The sequence below is a fragment of the Scardinius erythrophthalmus genome (genome assembly GCF_964197995.2).
Source record: "Scardinius erythrophthalmus genome assembly, chromosome: 23".
In the NCBI taxonomy this organism is placed as follows: Eukaryota; Metazoa; Chordata; class Actinopteri; order Cypriniformes; family Leuciscidae; genus Scardinius; species Scardinius erythrophthalmus.
In genome coordinates this window covers 6,595,748-6,617,426 of record NC_138243.1, presented here as the reverse complement: position 1 = coordinate 6,617,426, position 21,679 = coordinate 6,595,748, and the positions used below count along the sequence as shown (strand labels likewise).

At 38.1% G+C, this 21,679-nt stretch overlaps 1 protein-coding gene across 1 annotated transcript in view; it reads left to right on the top strand.

Annotated features, from left to right (window-relative positions):
• The window catches only part of cntfr (ciliary neurotrophic factor receptor), a 188,935-nt gene that overhangs the window by 120,646 nt on the left and 46,610 nt on the right, over window positions 1–21,679 (top strand). Inside the window, exon 4 of the mRNA XM_081354183.1 lies at window positions 18,987–19,104. Coding sequence (XP_081210309.1) covers window positions 18,987–19,104 — 118 coding nt within the window. The remainder of the gene's footprint in view (window positions 1–18,986; window positions 19,105–21,679) is intronic.

Below are 21,679 nucleotides of genomic sequence, written 5' to 3'. Positions count from 1 at the left end.
TTCACACTTTTAGGGTAAATTGTATAGTTGTACGACTGCAATTCTCAATTCTAAATCAGTTCTCTAGGAAGCACTGACATGTTAGTTATATTATATTCAAAAACCCATGGCCATTAAATAAGCAAATATTTCTCAGTTTAACCTAATTAAAAATCCTATTTGTCAGACTAAAGTTTATTCAGATATAACCCCTCACTATGCTGTATATTCTGTTTCTCATTAGGGTTTGGCAGTGATCTAGCGAGGGAGTGATGATTATGTGGTCAGATTGTTTTCTCAATAGATCCTTGATGGTACTTTAATGGAGAAATTGTTCCGTGTGCTCATAATGTCTGTGATTAGGGAAATGGCAATAGACCCTTGACAATAGAGGAAGGAAGAAACCATTCAAGTATTGGCCATGTTGATGACATCATCATGCAATATACAAAGCACACACACATGCAAACATTAATCGGTCAGTGACCTTGGTACTTGCTATTTAGCAAATGCTGTTTGTCTGAAGTGACAGAAAAATCTATTAAGAACTGTTTCCCGGGGTTAAGTAGCTGCTCAGTGATAATAAAGCAAAACTGCAATCTCAATAATTATTCACTGTGGAATCATGCAATTGTCGATAAACCTGAAACTATTGTGTTGTAAGCTGTCTGTGCTGCCATCCTCCCCTTGACCTTTGGGCAGTAGCAAAAACAGGAATAACTTTGCTTTTAAATCATTTTCTTTATCAGTATTTTTTATATATCAAAACATAACTTATATTTTATTATTTGATATTATTTTTTAACACAAATGTAATGAAAATGATTGGATTTCATGGTTAAAAATTAACTTGATGAATATTATTTTCTCTGAAAACAACTAAATATTTTATGCAGTTGCTGCTCTCGTAACTTAATCTCAAAAGAATATATATATATATATATATATATATATATATATATATATATATTATTGTAAAACAAGACAAAAATACTGATTAAGAACATGGCAGTCTAACTTTATTTCATGCACTTTATTAGAAGACTTTCTTCTGTTCTGCATGCATGTATCTTCAAAGGCTTGACTGGGGCATTTAGTAAAATATGAGCACATGTGGACCGCATACAGTGTATATCATCAGGCAAACGCATGAATGATGAATATTTCATAAGATCTTATGTTATCCCACTCACAGCAATAACCTAGAATACAGAAACAGACTTTATATTAGATGAAAGATACTAGTTGATAGAAACTTCTGCATGAAATATGACTCACAGTCCCAACGGTTTGTGTTGTGTTTTATCAGTGATAAATTTAAGACCTTAGAAGATTTAATTTAAAACTGGGATGACTTAATTAGTATAATGAAAAGGGAGCTAGATTATCTTAACAACACCGATTGGCAAACAAAATGCATTTGTTGTCTTGAATACAGTTAGGTCACATGAGGACACAACCCTGTTTAATTAAACATGTCTATGTAAAACCGAGCCGCTGCTTTTTCTGTGCTTAGCATGCGAAATCAGCCATCAGTGGCGACGATGATCATAGGAAACATGAAAAGTATGTTTTCTTTTTGTTTAAGTTCTAAACCAATGAAATGATTTACTTACTTATTTACCATTATTTAGAACGACATTGAGTTGAGTAAGTAATGCCATCATTTTTTCTTGACCTAAACCATTTCATGTTTGAACACAAGCAGATCTTTGAAGATCTTTGTCGTCTTTCCAAAACGTTTGCGGTCATTGTAGCCAACTATGTGGCAAAACCTGTCCTTTCAGACTCAATGCTCGGACAAATCATGACGATTCCTGGCTGTGGCGAACATTCATGTCCTTTGGTTACGCTCCACAAAGGCATGGTGATGTGCGCTGAAAGGCTTCAGTCAGTGGTTGTCTTTTGGTGTCAGAAGAGAAGAAGAGCAACCAGAGGAAGCCACAGCATGGCAGAGCAGCGAGTGAATAAACCCGACTCTGCAGGACATCATTCATGACTTCATCCCAACAGAACAGTATGCTCCATGTAGAGCTTCTCCAACATGTTGGTGATCATCTCCTTCTGGTTTCGTACCTCATTTCTTTCTGTTTGTTGCTCTTTGAATACATGGCGCCATTGATGTGGCTCTTTCTGAATGTTCCAACTGCGAAGCCTTTAAAAAACGTTTGTTTCTTTTATTTGCCCTTTCTCTCGCTGTTTCTTTTCCAACCTAGGTTCATTGAAAAAACGTGCCTCCATCTACTTCAGAAACGTATCTATACATACAATTCACTGCAGTTTCCAGCTGAAATGAACACTAGTTATGAGCACAGTAAAACACCAACAACTTCACACATATTATGATTACAGGGCAGATTAATAAAGATTTATTCACTATGTTATGAGCTCAAATCACTCTTGCCATAGTGCATTGTTTGTAAACGTAAACATTGTCATTTGCATCACATATTCCAGCTCCATTATGGCTTTTCTACAAAAGTAAACTTGCTTCATAGTTCACCTGGTACAGAAATGCACTTGCGATGTGTTTGGATTAGAGTCCCGTGAAACAGAAGTCATGACAAAAGAGTTCAAGACTTGTAGAAGCAAGTTAAAATGACATGGTTGCTTCTGCAATTGTGTGTTTATCTGACATTTGCCTTTGTCAAAACTATTGGTAGTTGTGTACAAGAGTGATTCCAAGAGTTTTGCCATTCATTTGATTCTAATTTCTACCCACCTTAATAAAACTTTAACATGCCTTTATTTCTAAAATGCACAATGCTGCCTCTAGTGTAAAAACAGGAAAATGTTAGTGCCATAAAAGGTCAAATACATGACATCCAATCAAATGACCTTAACTTTTGTGGTCAAAACTGACTGCATTCAAACAAGCAATTGAGTGCAGAGTCTGCAGCCTTAGCAAATCACGTTACATTACTGTCATTCTCGACAATGCACCTTTGTAAAAGTGGGGATTTACTAGCATGAAGAATATATAGACACAGACTGTGGATAGAGATCTATTTAAGACTCAAACTCTCTTCGATACACAAACATACACTATGTGAGTTTTTCTTGATTTAATGTTGATTATTTAGTGTACGAGCAAGAATGCAATTCTTCCCAAATATCCATACAATCACAAATGTGACATTGATTTTATACAACAGTTCAAAAAACAAAAAGGGTAATATAATGTGATGTGCATTTTAAACCCAGTATTGTCAGTATAATTAGCTCTATTTTGCAACAAAATAATAGTTCCAACGAAGGCCTCCCCAGAACTGTTGTGTCTCCAAGCAACACACTGCTGTTTAGTTAGTGAACAAATCTGCAGTTTTGAACGAATTGGGAGAGTCTACTGCCGGGTTTAGTTTAATAATTTAAAATATCACTTCGTTTTTACCATCATTTCATATTTCTATGTTGATAAAAAAAAAAAAAAAAAAAAAAAACATTTTCTCATAACATTATTTATGCCATTGTAATTGCCTCTGAGCAGCATTAAACAGTGTGTAAATACAATCTATATGCTTGTGCCACTGCAATGCAAATATGTTTTTTGTTGTTACTGATTTCATTTGATTGAAATTGTTTTAGTTTAATATAAATGTTGCCACAGGCACATTTCTCCTCTTGACTTTCCAATTGTTTTATACATTTGTCATATTTGCAGTTATATATAAATTTACCTGCCATCATGACAGACATTTTATTATTTTTTTGACATTGATTTCATATTTTTGCTTCAAAAACCAAGAAAAAGGTTGCTTAAGTATCGAACCGAAAAGAATGTGGGAGTGATTTTCACACTAGTGACTCTAGAGCGCATTTCTGAAAGGAAAAGACTTCCATCATCAGGTGGAATTGTGGTTTTTGTAGCTTTGCACGCAATAATTAGCATTGTCACATTCCATCCCCATCCACAGACCAGAGTGGCGTCTTTTGATTCCCCCTGCACCCTCCCTCCATTCCTTGGCCCAAATTAGAATTGTTACACGCATTGAGAAGTTGCTTTTATGTGTGTGGAAAAGTAACAGAAGAAATGTGGTGAGGTAATCCCCTTTGTGCCTCATTCATTTAAGAGATGTCCGGCTACATTTAGTGCTTTCAGACAGACTTTTTCCTCCCATTCTCTGCCTAGTGCACAACACAACGACAAGCATATGCTCTGGAGTTTAAATTTGAGAGCTCTCTGCTTTAAATAAAACTGATCAGTAATAGTAGAAGTGTTTAGTTCAAAGTGTCAAGCTCTGTTAATGTGGGAAAACTGTGCTATTTTATTCATTTAGTAGACCGTTAACCATTGGCCTACCACGTTATTAAAATCTGTGCGGTTGCATCTGCACAAAGTCATTTTTTAGTGTTTGGAATGTACTCTAACGTACTCTAACATTGAGGTCAGGAAGATTTTTGTTTAAATGTTTTTTTTTAAATAAGTCGTTTTGCTTAACAAAACAGTAATATTGAAACATTATTACAATTTAAATGAACTGTTTTAGTTTATTGCTGTAATTTTCAGTCTTCAGTGTCACATGATCCTTCAGAAATCATTCTAACATGTTGATTTGGTGTTTAAGAAATATTTCTTATTATCAGTGTTGAAAACAGTTTTGTTGCTTAATACGGTATATTTGTGTAAGTTGTGAGGCTGTTCAGGATACTTTGATGAACAAAGTTCTACAGAACAATTTTGGGGGGCAAATTGTAACATTGTAAAAGTCATTACTGTCAGTTTTGATCAATTTAATGCACCCTTGCTGAATAACAGGATTCATTTATAAAAAAAAAAAAAAAAAAAAAAACCTTTTACACAATAGTATACATTTTATATATGAGAATTTGCTATTTTTAAGATGTTTTTTTTTTTTACACAAAAATGGTTTCAAAGTTGTCATATTGACAGCATATGTCAAATAATGTTGATTACCACAAATAATAATTTAGTATAATTTAGATAATTTACGTTTCAACCATAAAAATAAATAAAAAATACATTTACAGTAAGGCACTTACTCTGGAAGTGAACGAGGCAATGCAAGTAACATTCAAACAATCAGTTACTTAAACATTATGGGCCCTATTTTAACGATCTGAAACGCAAGTGTCAAGCGCAAAGCGCAAGTAACTTTGTTGGCGGGTCTTGGCGCTGTTGCTATTTTCCCAGCGGGATAAATGACTCTTTCGCCCGGCGCAAATCTAAAAGGGGTAGGTCTGAAGCAGCTTCATTACTCATAGGTGTGGTTTGGGCGTAACGTGAAATAAACCAATCAGAGCGAAATCTCACATTCCCTTTAAGAGCAGGCGAGCTTGTTCCATGGCGGATTGCTATTGTAACGGCGGATTTGCCAGGCGCGCGCCAGGAGCGGTTCACAGCCGAGGAGAGCAACGCTCTCGTCACGGCCATAAAAGAGAGAAGTTACATTGAAATGGAGAAACCCACCGAAATTAACTTCGGTTAAAAAGGCGTATGATAATGTGGGTAAATGTGTAAGCTAGATGTATGCTTTTATAATAAATTATCTATCTATCTATCTATCTATCTATCTATCTATCTATCTATCTATCTATCTATCTATCTATCTATCTATCTATCTATCTATCTATCTATCTATCTATCTATCTATCTATCTATCGTAATAATGTATGATTTGCAAAAATGAAAACTGCTGCTTCTGTGTAGATGAGAGAATCAAAGTGTATGTGCGTTGTGCACACGCTACATTGATTATGGCCAAGCATGCCCCCTTCAAATAGCATATGAATAACATACGCAACGCGCCACTGACTTTAAACTATTTTTTCCTGGTTAGTGGCGCAATTGTTTTCTAAACCTGCAAAATAGCATGAAGGAACGTTTGCGCCGAAACACGCCTCCTCTTTGCGCTGAACCGCCCTGGGGAGCGCAAGTGTATTTCCTAACTTACCGACGTGCTTCTGTGGAGGGAAAAGTCCGCTTTGCGCGGGTGCAAAATAGGAATGATACATGCGTCGGTGTACAAAGTCAATTGCGCTGGGTGCAAGATAGGGCCCCATATGTGTTAACTTGAGACGTGTGATAAAAATCACTTCATATACAAATTTTGTCTGTCATGGTCAACTCCATGACCATGTAAAACCAGTAACTTTCACATGATTTGTGGACACCAGAAAAGTGTGTAAAAATAAACGGGAAATAAAAAAGAAACAAATACCTACGTCTACGTACATGTCCTTAATGGGTTTTGTGATCGTGTACAGGAGCTAAATACTAATTTTGATTATGCTACCTTTCATTATTGCATCTGTCCAATATATTTGAACTTCACACATTTGGGACATTTGCTTTTATCATGTTGATAATCATTAACTCCTGATTAGCTGATTAGCTATTTCACTAATCAAATGCAAACTGGCCCAATATCAATAATCTGTCACCAATGAATGTGTAATTGCTGCTCTTATATTGACTCCACGTGTTTTTTTGTTTGTTTGTTTGTTGTCCCAGGAATATGTAATCTCAACAGTGATTTAAGGTCAAACAAACAGCAGCAATGATTTCTGCTGAACTGCTTTTCCCTTGTTTGCTGTCTGCTTGCATTGAGTTTTTTGTATCTGAAGACTGGCGCCTGTTGCCCAGAATAAGACGTTGCTGAAACACAGGGGCACACAGCGACGAGATCATGCCATCAGATAAGTGTAAAGACTGTACAGGCGGTACGGCCCTGGGCACAGATTGGAAGAGCGCTTTGTAATCTCCTAATCCCATTAATTATTACATACCGTCATTATGGGGGCCGACGTAATCCCCCACAAGAATCAATCTTTTCTGAGACACGACAGCACTGAAATGAATGCAAGCCCTTCGTTCTTCGTTCATGATCTAGTTCAAGAACTAATAAAAAGCATTGTCTTAAAACAACTATTTTCTGAGTTATTCCCATCTCTGAAGCTGTTTCTAGTTGTATCGTTCAAGAATCAACATTTTAGGACTGGAAAAACTCTTATTTTTGCTAGTCTGACCTTTTAATAACCTCAAGAATAATAAAGATCAATGAAATAATGTACATAGCCTGAGGACAACATAACTAGAAATTGTAAGTGTTCTGAAAAATAAAAAACAGTTTCAATGGGGCATGTAACTCAATAATCTGAGTCTACTAACAATTATAAGGCACTTCTATCACTTGTTTGACAGTTATTACATATTAAATTTACCACAAAAACAGTAATTGTGGTCAAAAACAGATGAGAAACAAAAAATGTAGGCCAAATAAATCATTTATAATAAACACTGCAACATTCCATAAAAAAAAGGAATTGTGGATTTGGATTTCATGGTAACAGATAGTTCATTCATCCTCACACTTGTATGTCTTTTTCTTCTGTTAAACACAAAAGATATTTCGAATTTTTTAAAAAAAATTTCATAAAATGAATGTGTTGTTTGGATCCAAATGTCCTTCAAAATATCTACATTTGTGTTTTTCAGAAGACCGAAATTCATACAGATTTTTCTCTTTATTACCTGTATAAAGTTCAGAGTAAGAACCTTAACGGTCCATTTTTTTTTTTTTTTTACATGAATAAAAACCTTATTGGGTGAATCTATAAAACTTAAATTATGATGTTACAGATGGTTTAGTCTTCTCTCCTGAGCCTCGTTAATTTTAAAACTTTATAGCCCAGCTTTATGTGGAAAGCTGTTTTTATTTACTCTAGGATTAAAGGCAACTCTTTGAAAAGAGCATTGTTACATGGAGAAAGGGTAATTGAAATAGCAGTGCAACATTTAATAAAAGAAGCAACATTTTGCTCAGAATAACAAGCTTGTATTTTATATATTGTTTCCTACTGTCTCTCTTGCTTCCCGGTAAACAATATTAGTTATGGGCCAGACACACTGAAGTGCAGAGGGGAATTTGGTTTGATTCCTGCCGAATCTTCAGTCTGCACAAAATTCTCTCTTGATGTTTCTTTTTTTTTTTTTTTTCTTAAATTGCATTTTCCAATTTGTAAATGGACCAGATGTCTGCAAGTGAATCTGTCCAACTCTTCTGAGATGGAAGCCGACTGTCTGGAGAACCCAGGTGATTTGTTCTCATTGCGGACGTCGTTGCCATTAATTGAGACAGAGGACTCTGGGTCTGGCTAGCCCACGACTCCAGACCCTAATGAGAATTGCATATTTTGCCCAAATCGCATACTGCTTTGCTGATATAAACATATAAACAGCTTTGTGTGGGGTGAGGCAGACTGCAGTGGATTTAGTGAAATATGTTAGCAGCACATGTTTTAAGACAATGAGTTGTTGGTTTAAGTGTTTAAGGCCAGTGGTTGTTCTTGTATACGTCTGTTTGACTTCAGGTATAAAAGTTTCCAGTTACCTTATTGCCAAATGTAACAGATACAAAACTGTAGTGTTCACGATGAAATATAAAAATGATTTTTACATTAAAATGTATTGTATTTTTTGTGTTTGTTGTAGATATCTTCCTGTACAATTACATGCTGTATGTGTTGACCAACCATTTGGACTGAAACATCCTCTCCTCCTTGAGATCCCCATCAAACTCTTGAACTCATCAGGATAGAATGCCTGTATTTGTGAGGATAACATGCCTTGAATACAGATACAAGATGCCATAATCCATTCTTAACTTCTTTATATTTCATGTTCAGCTTATGAACGTCACTGGTGGTTGGCTGCCTTGTGTTCAAAAAGAGTTTTAAGCCCTGCTCAGAAATTACTATTTCATAACATTTTCAATAATTTTAGTGGTTATCAGTTGTTTGCTTACTTAAACTCATTTTCATTTGCATTAGTCTTAAAAATGACATATTGTCAAAAACAGCAACTGTGTTCTGAGTGGACTATAGGTGCGTGGAAGAGAGGATGCTTAACTCAAAAGGAAGTTTGGGTGCAAGGCGGCTGTGGTGGGGGTAAAACTCTCTGAAGTCAATTCATGGTCCAGTGAATCAATGGAATTCATTCTTTCTTACGCCTGGAGCACCCAAAGCAACCCTGGTACACATTCCCAAATGGCCACTGTCTCCCGGCTAAGTGTGTGATTTGTCATTTGGGACGAACCCCAGAATTCTTTGCAATCGAGAATGTAGACTAAGCACAGCATCCTCCGCTTTTTGCCCTTTGTGGGAGGGAATGTTTACATTGGGTCTGAAGCTGGCTTGAAAACCTTTACTTAACTTCATATCCTTTTTACAGAAATTACAGACATCTGTTGAACTGTGACTAATTTTCACTTGGCCCAAGCATGTTCCAAAGTTACAACAGAGTCCCGATATCTAATTATAAGCAGAGGGATCATTTATACCGTCGTTGCGGTGCAGAAATTAGGTCCCCGATGTGATTCCTGCAGGGATTCTTGGCTTACCCATCAGAAATGTTAATCTGCCTGATATTTTCACAAGAACACCGCAGAGGAAAATGTCAGGAGAAACGGTAAATATTAAGGGGAACCATTCAACTTAACCTGTCATTTTCCTCTCAAAGAAAATTAGACTGAAATTAGAGAGCACTTCGTGCTCCTGCTGCCCCCATTAGAATTATTTCCACCCATTTTTTTTTTAACCCTTGTATTTTAACTAGTCATCTGGCAAGTGTTTATCGGCTGAAGCCGTCTTTCTGAGGCAAACCACAACTCTGGGGTTGCCCTTGTAGTAATAGAATCTTTATCCCACAGGTCAGAAGCCCTGGAGCAGTCAGACCTATTAAAATCCTGAGTGAAATCAAGGCATTCCATCTTTGGGGAGAAGTGTCCATCTAACAGACTGGTAAATTAAGCTGTCAGGCATTGCTTGTGTCATGAATCCGCCTGACAAACACAACCGTGAGGTTTGCAATCCATTTGCACGCCAACATTCGTAAGAACCGCCCATCCTTAAATGATTGCCCATAATGACCTTTCTGGGTTTCTTTTTCCACAACGAGATGAACTCTGCCATGCATTTAAAGCCTTGAATCTATTTCCAAACCCAGGCTGGTATTTTGGACTAATCCTCTCACTAGGACTTCTAATCCATGGTTTAAACTTTTAACTTTTAACAGTTACTAATTAAACACTGAGTGGTAAGTCCTGAGACCAACTTTGTGCCGGGATTAAATTTGCCAGACAGGAACTGAGCCGTCTACAAATACCAATGTGTCGCTGGGCTTTTTTGGCCAAATTACTTTCCTTGTGCGCATATTAGAAGCCATTACTTCACCTCACCTCACTGAAGATACATTTTAAACTCTTAGCAACCTTCTCCGTTATCTAGCGGACTGATGGGCCAAAACAGGATGAAAACAATCCTGCATACCCATGGGTTTCTGAAGCACCCATGTGCTGTTAAATTCCAATTGCTTGTGGGCCTGTCAGAGTAGATTACCTTGGTATTTTAAGCTGATTCACTCTCATCCCTGCTCGACCCACATGGCTTTAGATTGTCTAGGTGTACCAATTTTCAGCTCAATTGCTCAGTCTGCTCGCATAATAAGGAGGCTGCAGCCACACTGTACACATCTGCAGGTGTCTAGAGTAGATCTAGGAGGCTAAAAATCTATAGCTTTATTGCCCTAAAGCCAGAGTGAGTCTAAGCAAAATCTCTGCTGTCATTTTCAGTGGATCAAACTCAACGGTCCGTGGTTTTCAGTCAAAGAAGGCTTTGCATGAGCAAATTCCTGACTGATCAGAAACAATGGCTAGTGATCAGCAGGGGTAGAGTGAATGTGGGCCAGTGTTTGAGCTTAGTGGTCTCAGGCAGAAACCCAACATCCTCCCCCTCATAACACCCGTTTTCTCAGTCTTTAACCCCCAAACCACTGCCCCCCCTAACCCAAACCCTAATAGCTGGAGAAGGCTGAATGACAAAGGGAACAAACAGGCATGTAATGCCGCCCGTTCCTGGCGGATGACACGGGGGACAGGAATGTGAAGGGGCTGGAGGTGGGGGGGGGGGGGGGGGGGCGTCAGGAAAAGGCAAGGAGCAAAGAGCCGACTGCCAGAACCCACTGTCAGATTAGAGCCATTAGCATGACTGTGAAATGACAGGGAGCTCCGTCCACACAATGAACACCATTTATCCCCTGGCTTTCTTTGGAATATTAGACTTGCCGTCCACCGTTACCCACCCTACTGTAGACTCGACCAAACTTCCCAGCTGTTCGCACAAATTCATAAAAAAAGGGAAACTGAAGCACTGTTCTGAGGGATTTAGAGGGAATATTGGATTTTTTGAACAGCTTGATGTTTCATTGAGGTCTGTCCATCCTCACTGCTAGATAATCTTTGACTAATTGGAGAGCTGTGAGACATTGGAGATGACATGGTCTTTGAGCTATAGCCTGATTCTTACCTTTAAAATATATATACACGTCTTAGCTCTCCCATTCTGACCAACCGGGTTAGGCCAGTCTGTTTGGATTGTTTTTGGCAATTGCCAGGCAGACTAGCTGACCATTCAGCAAAACCAGTTGAACACAAATTTAACCAGGTTGGTAGTTGATCTAGGCTTGCTGACTATCAAATTGGCAAGTCTAGGAGATTTGCTTTTTTTATGTTGGTATAAGCTATATTTCTTTAGCTAGTTTGTTTAATGCATATGTCATATTTTGGTGATTGCACCTTTCACTCTAGTTTTAAAGAGGCCCGTATTACCACTTGGAGAATGTTAGATGTTCTCATTCGTGTTAACATTCATGGTTCAGATGATATGCAAAAGTTTTTTTTTTTTTTTTTTTTTTTTTGACTAATAATTTGAGTAAGTGCAAACACATTGCCCAGTGCTCTCGATTAATAACACCCCTGTCAAGACCCATGTATTACAAATACAGACACTCTTGCTTCCCAGTAAGGCATGCATGATAATGATTGAACTCTACAAAACACACACACACAGACATACATACAGTAAGAGATATTTAACTTCCCTTGCATTTCAGGGTATTGTTAAGATAGAACTAAGAAAAACTCCCAGGAAGAGACACTTTTCTCATGGAAGTCCACCTTGGCTCAAAGACCACCCAAACACTGCTCAGTTAAGGCTTTACTTTGTCCATGCTGTTGTCTACCAGGGCAATCCATTTACCTCTCCCACCCCTCCTTCATCCATCAGCCCGTCCCTCTTTGTTTTTCAACCACATGCTCAGCAATCATCAGTCTTCCTCCCCGCATTTCTGTCAAATTAGCCCCTCGTGATGACCCACTTCAGAGGCTAATTCCCCCTTGATGACTCATGCCCCCTCCCTGTCCCCATCAGATATTTGACTGCAGTATTGGGTTCTTTAACTTTGTAACTGAATGGAAGGAATAGACAAAAATAATTGCCTGTGGACACAAGCTTCAAGTTTCAGGACACAAAATCACCATAACAATACTTATTATCATATGATCATATGATCATATGATAAGTTATTTTCACTGTTAATCTTTCCATCCAGTGTGCTGTCAGTGGGGTGATCATGAGAACCATATCTGTCTGATTCATGAACAAATCAATCAGACTACTGACAATTTTGGATTAATTGATTCACTGAAAAGATTTGACTCAAAAGATCAATGCTCACACAAACTCACAAAGTAGAGCTAGAGTGAATGCCAAGGTTCTTAGTGCGTAACATCTTAAATGTCTGTCTGTTCTTGACATATTGTATGGTTTCAGAAGACATATCATTGCACTATGGGGTCATTTTGAAGCTTGACAGCCCCAATAATACCTCAGTGGCCAGGATATTCTCAATAAATTCTCCTTTTGTGTTCCAAAAAAGAAAGTTATACAACACACCCTTTAAGAAGGGGTGTCCAATCCTATTCATGGAGGGCCACCTTCCAGGGGAGTTGAGCGCTAATCTTAATTAAACACACCTGAACAACTAATCTAGGTCTTCAGGATCACTAGAAACTTCCAGGCAGGGATGTTAAAGACTCTAAAGGAAAGTTGCCCTCTGATCGCAGGATTGAACAGCACTGCCTTTCAAGAAGGACACAGTGTGAGAAGTTTTCTTAATGCGTTCTGAATAGCAGATACCCAGGAACCTGTAAACCATGATTACAAATGTTTACTTTTAGGTCTAAAATGCTGACTGGTAAAATTCAGTGGTAGAAGTTTATTTTGTATGCAAGACTTGAAAATGCAAAGACGGGGTCACAGAATGTAGTCCACTTTGTCAATTCCAACTTGTCCATTTTAAAATACTGCACTGTGAAGTATTTCTTAATCCTAAATCGGGATTCACTCTAGTGCTAGTTCACAGTTCCAACCCCTATCCGAGGAACGTTTTACGTCCTTAAAATTACAATCTCTAAAACATCCCCTTTGTCTCGATGATAATCGGATGGTTAAGGGACAATGCAGGAGAGGGTCTGTGGAAACAGAACTGCTTTTTTTTTTCATCACATGCTAATGGTTTCAATATAAAAATATTGCCTTAAGGTTTAGCGTCTGAGAGTATTAATCATGTATTCCACCCCTGTACAGATGGTCTCTGCTCTAGTCACTGCATATGTACAACTTGTGTTGCTACCTTTGAAATTCACCGTAGAAAATTTTGCATTTGTTTTATTTATTTTCTATGCAATTTCACTGAAGTGGATATGATATTAGACTGGTTTCTTTGGTCACAGAGGGCTAAAAGGGATGGCTGGTGATAATGTGGACTCAGATGTGATTTCTGGGAATGCTCCAAATGGTCTGAGCAATAGGTCTGGAAAGGTTTGTCTGTTGGTTTCCGTAGCATCACACAGCTCAGCAGTTAACAAGAGACAATTATAGCAACCAGTTTGAAAAGCTGCGGGGACTGTTACATATTAAACTAATTGCTTGTTGTTATATATTTAACCAGTAGCAACTGTATTACTTAATTATTACTCATAGCTTTGGTTAGCTACAAGTCATGCTAAATGATTCTTTTCATGGGTAAGAAAATAGTCTAAATCTAGTGATTTGAAGCTGTTGAGAGCTGGTTTACATTATTAGACCACCCTGAACGAACACACGTTGAGTGAAAACAACGGCACCTACCCTGACAAAGCCTTTGAGACCAGGCTTTTTTTTTTTTTAAACAAAGTATATACCATGTTTTTCTACAGCTTTAACTGTTAAATAGATTGTTAACCCCATAGACTGTTAACACTGCACAGTATATTACTCTCAGATTTACTGTCACCGTACCATGGTGGATTTTGCTTGTGTGATGCTTTGAAATTATTCTGCTAAAGATTGCTGACTGGCTTTTTCCTCTCCCATTTGCTCAGCTCTGTCTATCTCTATGGTGTGTCGAAACATATGGACAAGAGGAGAAATGTTTTACCAACAGAGCATATCATGAATAAACTGTTTCCTTGTTTTGCTCATGAAAGGGGGGCAAAGACAAACCCTGTCGCTAGCGTTCAGTTGATGCAGTACATACTCAGAAGAGATTGATGATTTATTGGCACTTGTGGGAGAACAATTCATTTAGCTGGTCTATAGCAGCGGTCTTCTATAGGCCTCACCCTCACTCCGATTCATGCACCTCTGTCGAGGATTTATGGGGCTTTTTTTATATTGGACTTTCGATTAGGATCCGAGGCATAAGATGAATTTGCATGCATGCACAGACGGAGCAAAGCTGTTCCTTGAAAAGATGCCAGCCAGGCACTTTCCGCACAGGACGAGCACTGTGACTAATTTATGATGATGGTTTTGCCTGTTTGAAGACCCCACCCCCCAAATCCTGATCTTCTAGACAAGATGCAAAAATAAAAGCACAATTTAGGTTAACCAAAATATAGAAAAATAATACAATTTGGAATTTGTAGATAAAGGCGAGCACATCTTTAAAACACATCTTAAGTCCTACAAAAAGCAAAAAATAAAATAAAATAAGTCCAAATTAACCAATATCCACGTTAAATGAAAATAACAATTGAAGAAAGTTGACTTTATTGAACAGTGTGGTGTAACATGCATAGATGAATTAAATATTTAGTAATAACTGTTTTAGAACATATTTATAATACAGTAATAGAATATGCAAAGAAGATTCTAAAGAATTTATATTTTAAAAAAATGTATAAATGCTTGCATGGGCCAAGTGTTGCATATGTCATTGATTTTACAGGTCAAGTGTTGTATAGAGCACCCATTTGTTAATGCAAATATTTAAAAATGCTTTGTGTATCACTGCAAAAGCAGCTGCATTTTTTATTAAATAATTATGGCTATGCAAGCTTTCAAACACCCACAGCATGCTTCCAGATTATGAACTTCTTGTCAGCTGTGTCTGACGGCACATTAGGTGCTGGGCTAGACAACATTAGGTGTTTCCTTTGACTGATCTCCACTTTTTTTGGCTGTTAGAGGTCTTCCATGCAACTCGAGCCCCTGTCCCCCTCCCCACACTCCTCTCGCCGCTGCTTCCAATTGCCGAGCACATAGCACACATTCCAGACATGTCATGGAGGGGGGCTCAGAGCCAGCTCTGACAGATCAGCAGTTAGTGATGATAGCGGTGGTCGCCTGGGATTCTCCCGCTCGCCTTTCATGTGGCCTGGCGATTTGACATTTATCAAGTGACCCCTGCAACCATGTCTTTCATTGTGCTGGCCTTTTAATGGCCTCAGATTAGGGAGCAGACAGCCGACAATGCAGGGGGCCAATAGCACAGCCTTTCCTTTTGGGGTTTTGTATGACCAGCTGGATTTGTTGAGTGTGTGAAAGAGTTTACCTGATGCGTCTAGGGTCGTAGACTTGGTCAGAATCGCGCATGATGCTTTCAGCACGTTGAGTGACAAGTAGGATTCGGATTTAAAAGTGGGGTTAAGGAATAAGCAGCCGAGGTCAAAGGCAAATGTTTTCGTCTGTTTCGTTAAAATTGCATCAATATATAAAAACAGGACTCCGGAAGGCAGAGAAGGGTTTTTTTTCACCAGTAAGTGTATTTCGTCTGACAGCTAAATTGCACCTCTTCATTGACTTCTGCAATTATCAGCTTGTATTCCAAATAGTACTGAAGTTTCCCTTTTGGTACCAGGAGTTTGGAAGGTATCATTTGCTAGGCCTGTATATGATATGACAGCACTATTAAGGGTTATGGCTGCATAAAGTGAGGTCTTGCTGACGAAACTGAGATCACAGAGGTTACTGGGCTTATCCCGCCCTAGTTTTTCACATTCTTGCATTCAAATGCAATCCAAATACAAAGGAGAGGCCTGAGAAATACAAGAAAAAGAATTTCTCAGTCATGCACATTAAATCAATCATACACATTATCAAAATGTGAGGCAAACAATAATGAGGCAAGCAGTTCCAACTTTGCATAAAGCATTTTTGCTTTGACAGTGTGGTTTTAGGAAGAACTCCCTTAATATTCATTGGAAATGAGACAAAATGGGTGAATCTCATAAAAACTGTAAAGAAAATGGCCAGGCCATAACCAGCCATATAATCAATAGAGAGAAATTAGAAATTGTGTTTACATCATTTTTATTTTTATTTTATTGTGACATTATTTTCTTGATTAGTACTACGAAATAATATTAAGTAAAATTTAAAATGAAGTAAAAATCATTTACAATTAAGTAAATATGCATCATAGTAGTACTGGTTGGTGAGTTCATTTACTGAATTTAATGTATGCAGATTGTAAGTTAAAAATGATTGTGTCTGGAAGATATTCATTACTGCAATACTGCTGTTGTTTTTTTGCATTACAACAAGGAGATTTTTGGGAGAAAATATCCTTAAATTTCATGACAATATTGTCATGGTGCACAATAAATAAATAATAAATAAATACTTCATGATCTTAAAAATATAGAAAGTTGTATAACTTCATATTTTTTTCCAGTGAAAAAAAACAACAAAAAAAACAGACCTTTCTTTGTGAGATTTACCCTCCAAACTCTGACATTTGAAATAATGTTCCCATTCGTTCCCTACAACGCTAGTGCAATCAAAATGGCTTAAGTGACACTTTTGTGTAGTTTCTCTACATCTCTGGCTAATGCTGTTCCTTTGGCACTGGTAGCCTAGATCAAATCACTTGTAAGGATGAACGCTGAGATATGTCTTTGTTGTTAATTCAACAACATTCTGTCCTACAAAAAGGGGGGGAACGAAAGAAAAAAGCATAAAGGAAACAATAGAAGTGTTGCTAGGTTGCAAATTCTCTCAGAAAAGCAACCTTCTTTTGTTTTGCCGCTTTCGCCTCTTTGAGATCTTCCACTGTGCGGATGGCCATGCACTTTCTTTTGGGAAGGGTGGGGAAGTGAAAGGGGAGGGTTCCGGTGTTTTTAGAAGCCAGGGATGAGGGTCCGTGAGCTGTCAGTGTGCCCATTTGTCCTGAGGGTGAGGAAGGCCTCCTGCAGGCCGAACTCTATGGAGGAATGCACTTCCTAAGGAGAAACTGTCTAAGCACTGAGTTAGCAGCTCATGGTTGGAATGTCAGGTCAAACACATCACGCTCTGGACCCCTCCTCTCCTCTAACAAGTGTGCTATCTATGTGTTCCCACACAGATCATTTCCAGCATCTTATTGATGATATTTTAGTCTAGCAATGAATTATGTAACACCAGTCTGTTAATGTGTGGGTTGTGATTTTTTTTTTATCAATATTCCTGTTTACTTCTAAACAAAAGAGTAAAACTCAATTGGCAATTGATTCTTCATTGCGGACTAATGAATTGGACAAGATGTTTCACCCAAGTAACAAAATAGAAATGTGTTTTCACAGCTATCTATTTTCTACAATTCTATCCTGCTATAATAAGCTCATCAAAATAAAATATATTTGACAAAGGAAAAATGTGAAAGGGTCAATTGAGAGGTTATTGAAGGATGGGTTATTAGGCTATATAATTTGTATTTGTTTGTACACTTCAGTAAATAATATATATATATTTTTATCTTGTTTTATAGTAAAGATATCTAAACATGATTTATTTACCCAAAGAAGAAAAACTGATGTTAAGACTTGTTTTATATCTAGAATGCAAGTGTAATTTGTCTTGTAGCACTGGTGGATTTTCTTCATTTGTATTTCACTTATTTATTGTCAAAAAATAATAATAATAATAATAATTTTGGTGACAATCTATGGGTGTTCTTAGTGGTTGGTAGACTGTTACTATGCGGTTGCTGATTGGTCCAAATCAAAAGAGCCCACCCTCAAGTCGATCAATATATTCTAGTGTCTTTATTTGGTTTCCTCCTTCAATGTACAGGTAAGTTTACTGGACATTTTTGTCCATTTATCATCCGCCAAGTTGATCATAATAGTACATAATTTGAGGTAACATTCAAGTCTGTTACACAAAACAGGACAAAGTCCCAAATGTAGGTTAGGGTTCTTTAGCAAGCACCACTTATAAGATTGCACAGAAAAAGTCTTAAAGTCCCTTTCAAATGTTCGTCAGTCAGTGCCTTTTATATTAGGCCTTAAGAGCTCTGCAAGTTCCCATAAGGGCAAAGATACAAGGATCCGCAGCAGAATTCTCCATCAGAAATCTCAAAGCCAGCCTCGTCGCAATCACGTAAGGAAAGAACCTGTGTGAGCTGACAGCTTAGTGCGATGTTTAGCGCAATCAAAGCTCAAAGGGAAGCCCAGAGGTGAGCCTTAGAAGCGGTTTTGTTTCTTCTGGGCTCTAGTTTGTCAGGCCCCCGGGGGCCGATGGAGATGAGGAAGGAGAAGGCGGCGCTCGGTAGCCAACGGAGCTTAAATCACTCTCCATTTCACATACAGGAACACATGGGAAGGGGTAATAGTATGCGTAACCCTGGCAACCGGTCCAAGTCATCAGTTTCAATTCTTGCAGTGGTGGGCACGGTCCAGTGGCGCTGTAAGAAAGGACCCTAATCTGGAAGGAGGGCATGGGCGGTTATTACATTTCCTTTCCCACTTGATACTTGGAATGGGGGAGGTTCAAGGGGTTACAGAGCCAAAGGAGCAGGGGATATCGTAAAAGCCTCCTGGGACTTGTATTTTGGGCCGCTGATTGATTTCTGAAGGTGTTGTAGCTGAGAAGGTACTTACATTTCCCCCCTTCTGCTTTTTTCACAGTTGTCCCGAAGGAACCGCAGGTGACGTGTCGATCAAACACCTACCCCAAAGGCTTCTACTGCAGTTGGCACCTTCAGCATCCGACGTTCATTCCTACGGACTTCGAAGTCAACGTCCAGTAAGATATTTTCTTGTCTGCCTTTCCTTTTGTTTGCAACTCCATCGCTTCCCGATCAGCCCCAACTTCCTTCTGCTTGCCTCTCGCTCCGTCTGTCATGTCATGCCCTCTCGTGTTCGGCAGAGGCTTTGAGACGCATTGAGCTCATCTGAATCAGTGATCTATGCGGTCAGACACTGTCTGCTGAGAGCTGATTAGGCCTGTCTGACTCTGAGTGCTGGAACTCAAGGCAGTATAAGTGGACTCTCATCTGAAAGCCCCTGTGGATAACGCTGCACAGCTCCAGTTCTCTGCCTCTCAACCCCTCTTTCTCTCTCTCCTTCTGTCCACATCTGTCTGGACGACCATAAGGCAGCTTTATCCAAATGGGAAGCGTCTGAATCTACACTTTATGCACTACTTACTATTTCTAATGAGATTACTGATCTTAGATTTAAACGGCTAAATATATGAATTCAAATATTTAAGGGTGTATAATCAGTGTCCTGTATTCTGGACATTTGAAACACATAAAATATTATTATTGTTCTAATATAAGAGGACATAACTCATCGGAATCGTATGAACATATTTCCATATCTACGCCCACTCAACCATGTGCACGTCTGATCTTGGAAGCTAAGCAAGGTTTGACTTGGTTAATACTTGGAGACCAACTTGGAATATGTGAACCTGATTTCACCAAATACAACATGTTCCTGGATCAACATCTTTGTTGATCATGGAACAACATTCCATTCAACCAATCAGATTTTAGGGACGATTTTTCAGTTTATGTCAAGTTTAGGCTTACAATCAGGCTTAGGTGTGTCTACATAAGTGTTATTCACCTATCATTTCCCTCTGATTTTAGGGATACGTTATGGGCAGAGTTAAGTTTAAGGGTAGGGATAGGGTTAGGAATACATTTTCGGACAGGAATGTTATTCCAGGATCAAAAAATTTGGCAAAATCACAGTGACCATGGGAATAACAGGTAATGTAAGCTAAGTCCTGCAAAGGATAACCAGCCCGTTCTCATCCTAGGGCGTCATATATTGACGCTCTTGACATTTCGTCTACATCGAACGCACATGGCACCCTTTAGCGTCAATATGAGACGCAGATGAAATGGGCCAGAAGGCGCCTCCTAGCGGTCTAACCGTAACCCTACACTAGACCTAAACCTACCCATAACCGAACAAAGCTCTGCACGTCTCATATTGACGCTAAAGGGTGCCATGTGCGTTCGATGTAGACGAAATGTCAAAAGCGTCAGTATTATGACGCCCAAGGATGAGAATGCGTTGGGATAACATATTCATAAAAGCATAATTTAAAAATGGAAGTTAATACCCTAATTAAAAATGTTATTATAGTGGTGTAGCTTTTTTTTTTTTTTTTTTACTTAGTTTTTTAATAGTTTAGCCAATAGTTTAGATTTGTACCTGCCCTGCCAACATTTTCAATGGTCTCACCACAAGATAATAATTTCAGTTTTAATGGGATATATTTACATTTGTCAGCATGGGAAAAATACACTACAGTTCAAAAGTTTGAGGTCAGTAAGGTTTTTTTTTTTTTGATACGTCAGCAAGGAATAAATTACTTTTTGAAATAAATTGCATATTCACTCAAAATACTTTGGTAACAATTTATTTTACAGTGTCCTACACTTATAGTTACTTGTAATAACTATTAAATATACATAATTACATGCAACTGACCTTAAACCAAACCCTATTCCTAGCCCTAACCCTACAGTAAGTACGTCGTAAATTAATATTACTCAAAACTTACATTTATAACACACGTACAAAGAAATATATTGTTGAGCTGAGAAATGAATCACTCAAAACATTTTGAAAAATAGTTTTCAGTGGCTAATGTGTCAGATTTTAATAAAAATATTATAAATACCCACTCATCAAAAGGAACTGGCAATTAAAGTTGACTTTAAAAATAGCATTGACCTTGTTTCACCTCTATTAATAACAACTTAATAATCCATTAAGTGTCATAAATTGTGCAGTTTAGGTCATTATACAAGAACATAATGTCAGGACTAGACATTATCTACATAACAAGTGATTTATGAATGAAAATATGCTGCAAGGTTTGCGAAGTATAACCTCAATAAAGCTTCATCAAAACCCAATAAATGATTTCTGCAATGCACATGCAGAGCTGATATCAGGAGGTTTAAAGGTCAGCTACAAGGCCTCTGCCCAGACGGTACCCTTGGGGCAAGCAAATGGCAGTGCCTAATTTAACATATCTGCTGTTCTTGTGCCATGCGGTACCACTGCAAAACATCAAAATGGAATAATAATGTTTGTTTCTTCCGGAAATTGTGGACATTTATTCCATACAACAATAACTTAGTGTTGCTGTTAAAGGGATAGCTCAAACTGAAAATTCTGTCATCATTTACTCACCCTCAAGTTGTTCTTAACCTATTTTGAAGAATGTGGGTAACTAAACTGTTTCTAGTATTTTTTTTATTTTATTTTTTTATGTATACTATGGAAGTCAGTGGGGAGCAGCAACTGTTTGGTTACCCATATTCTTCAAAACATCTTCGTTTATGTTCAAC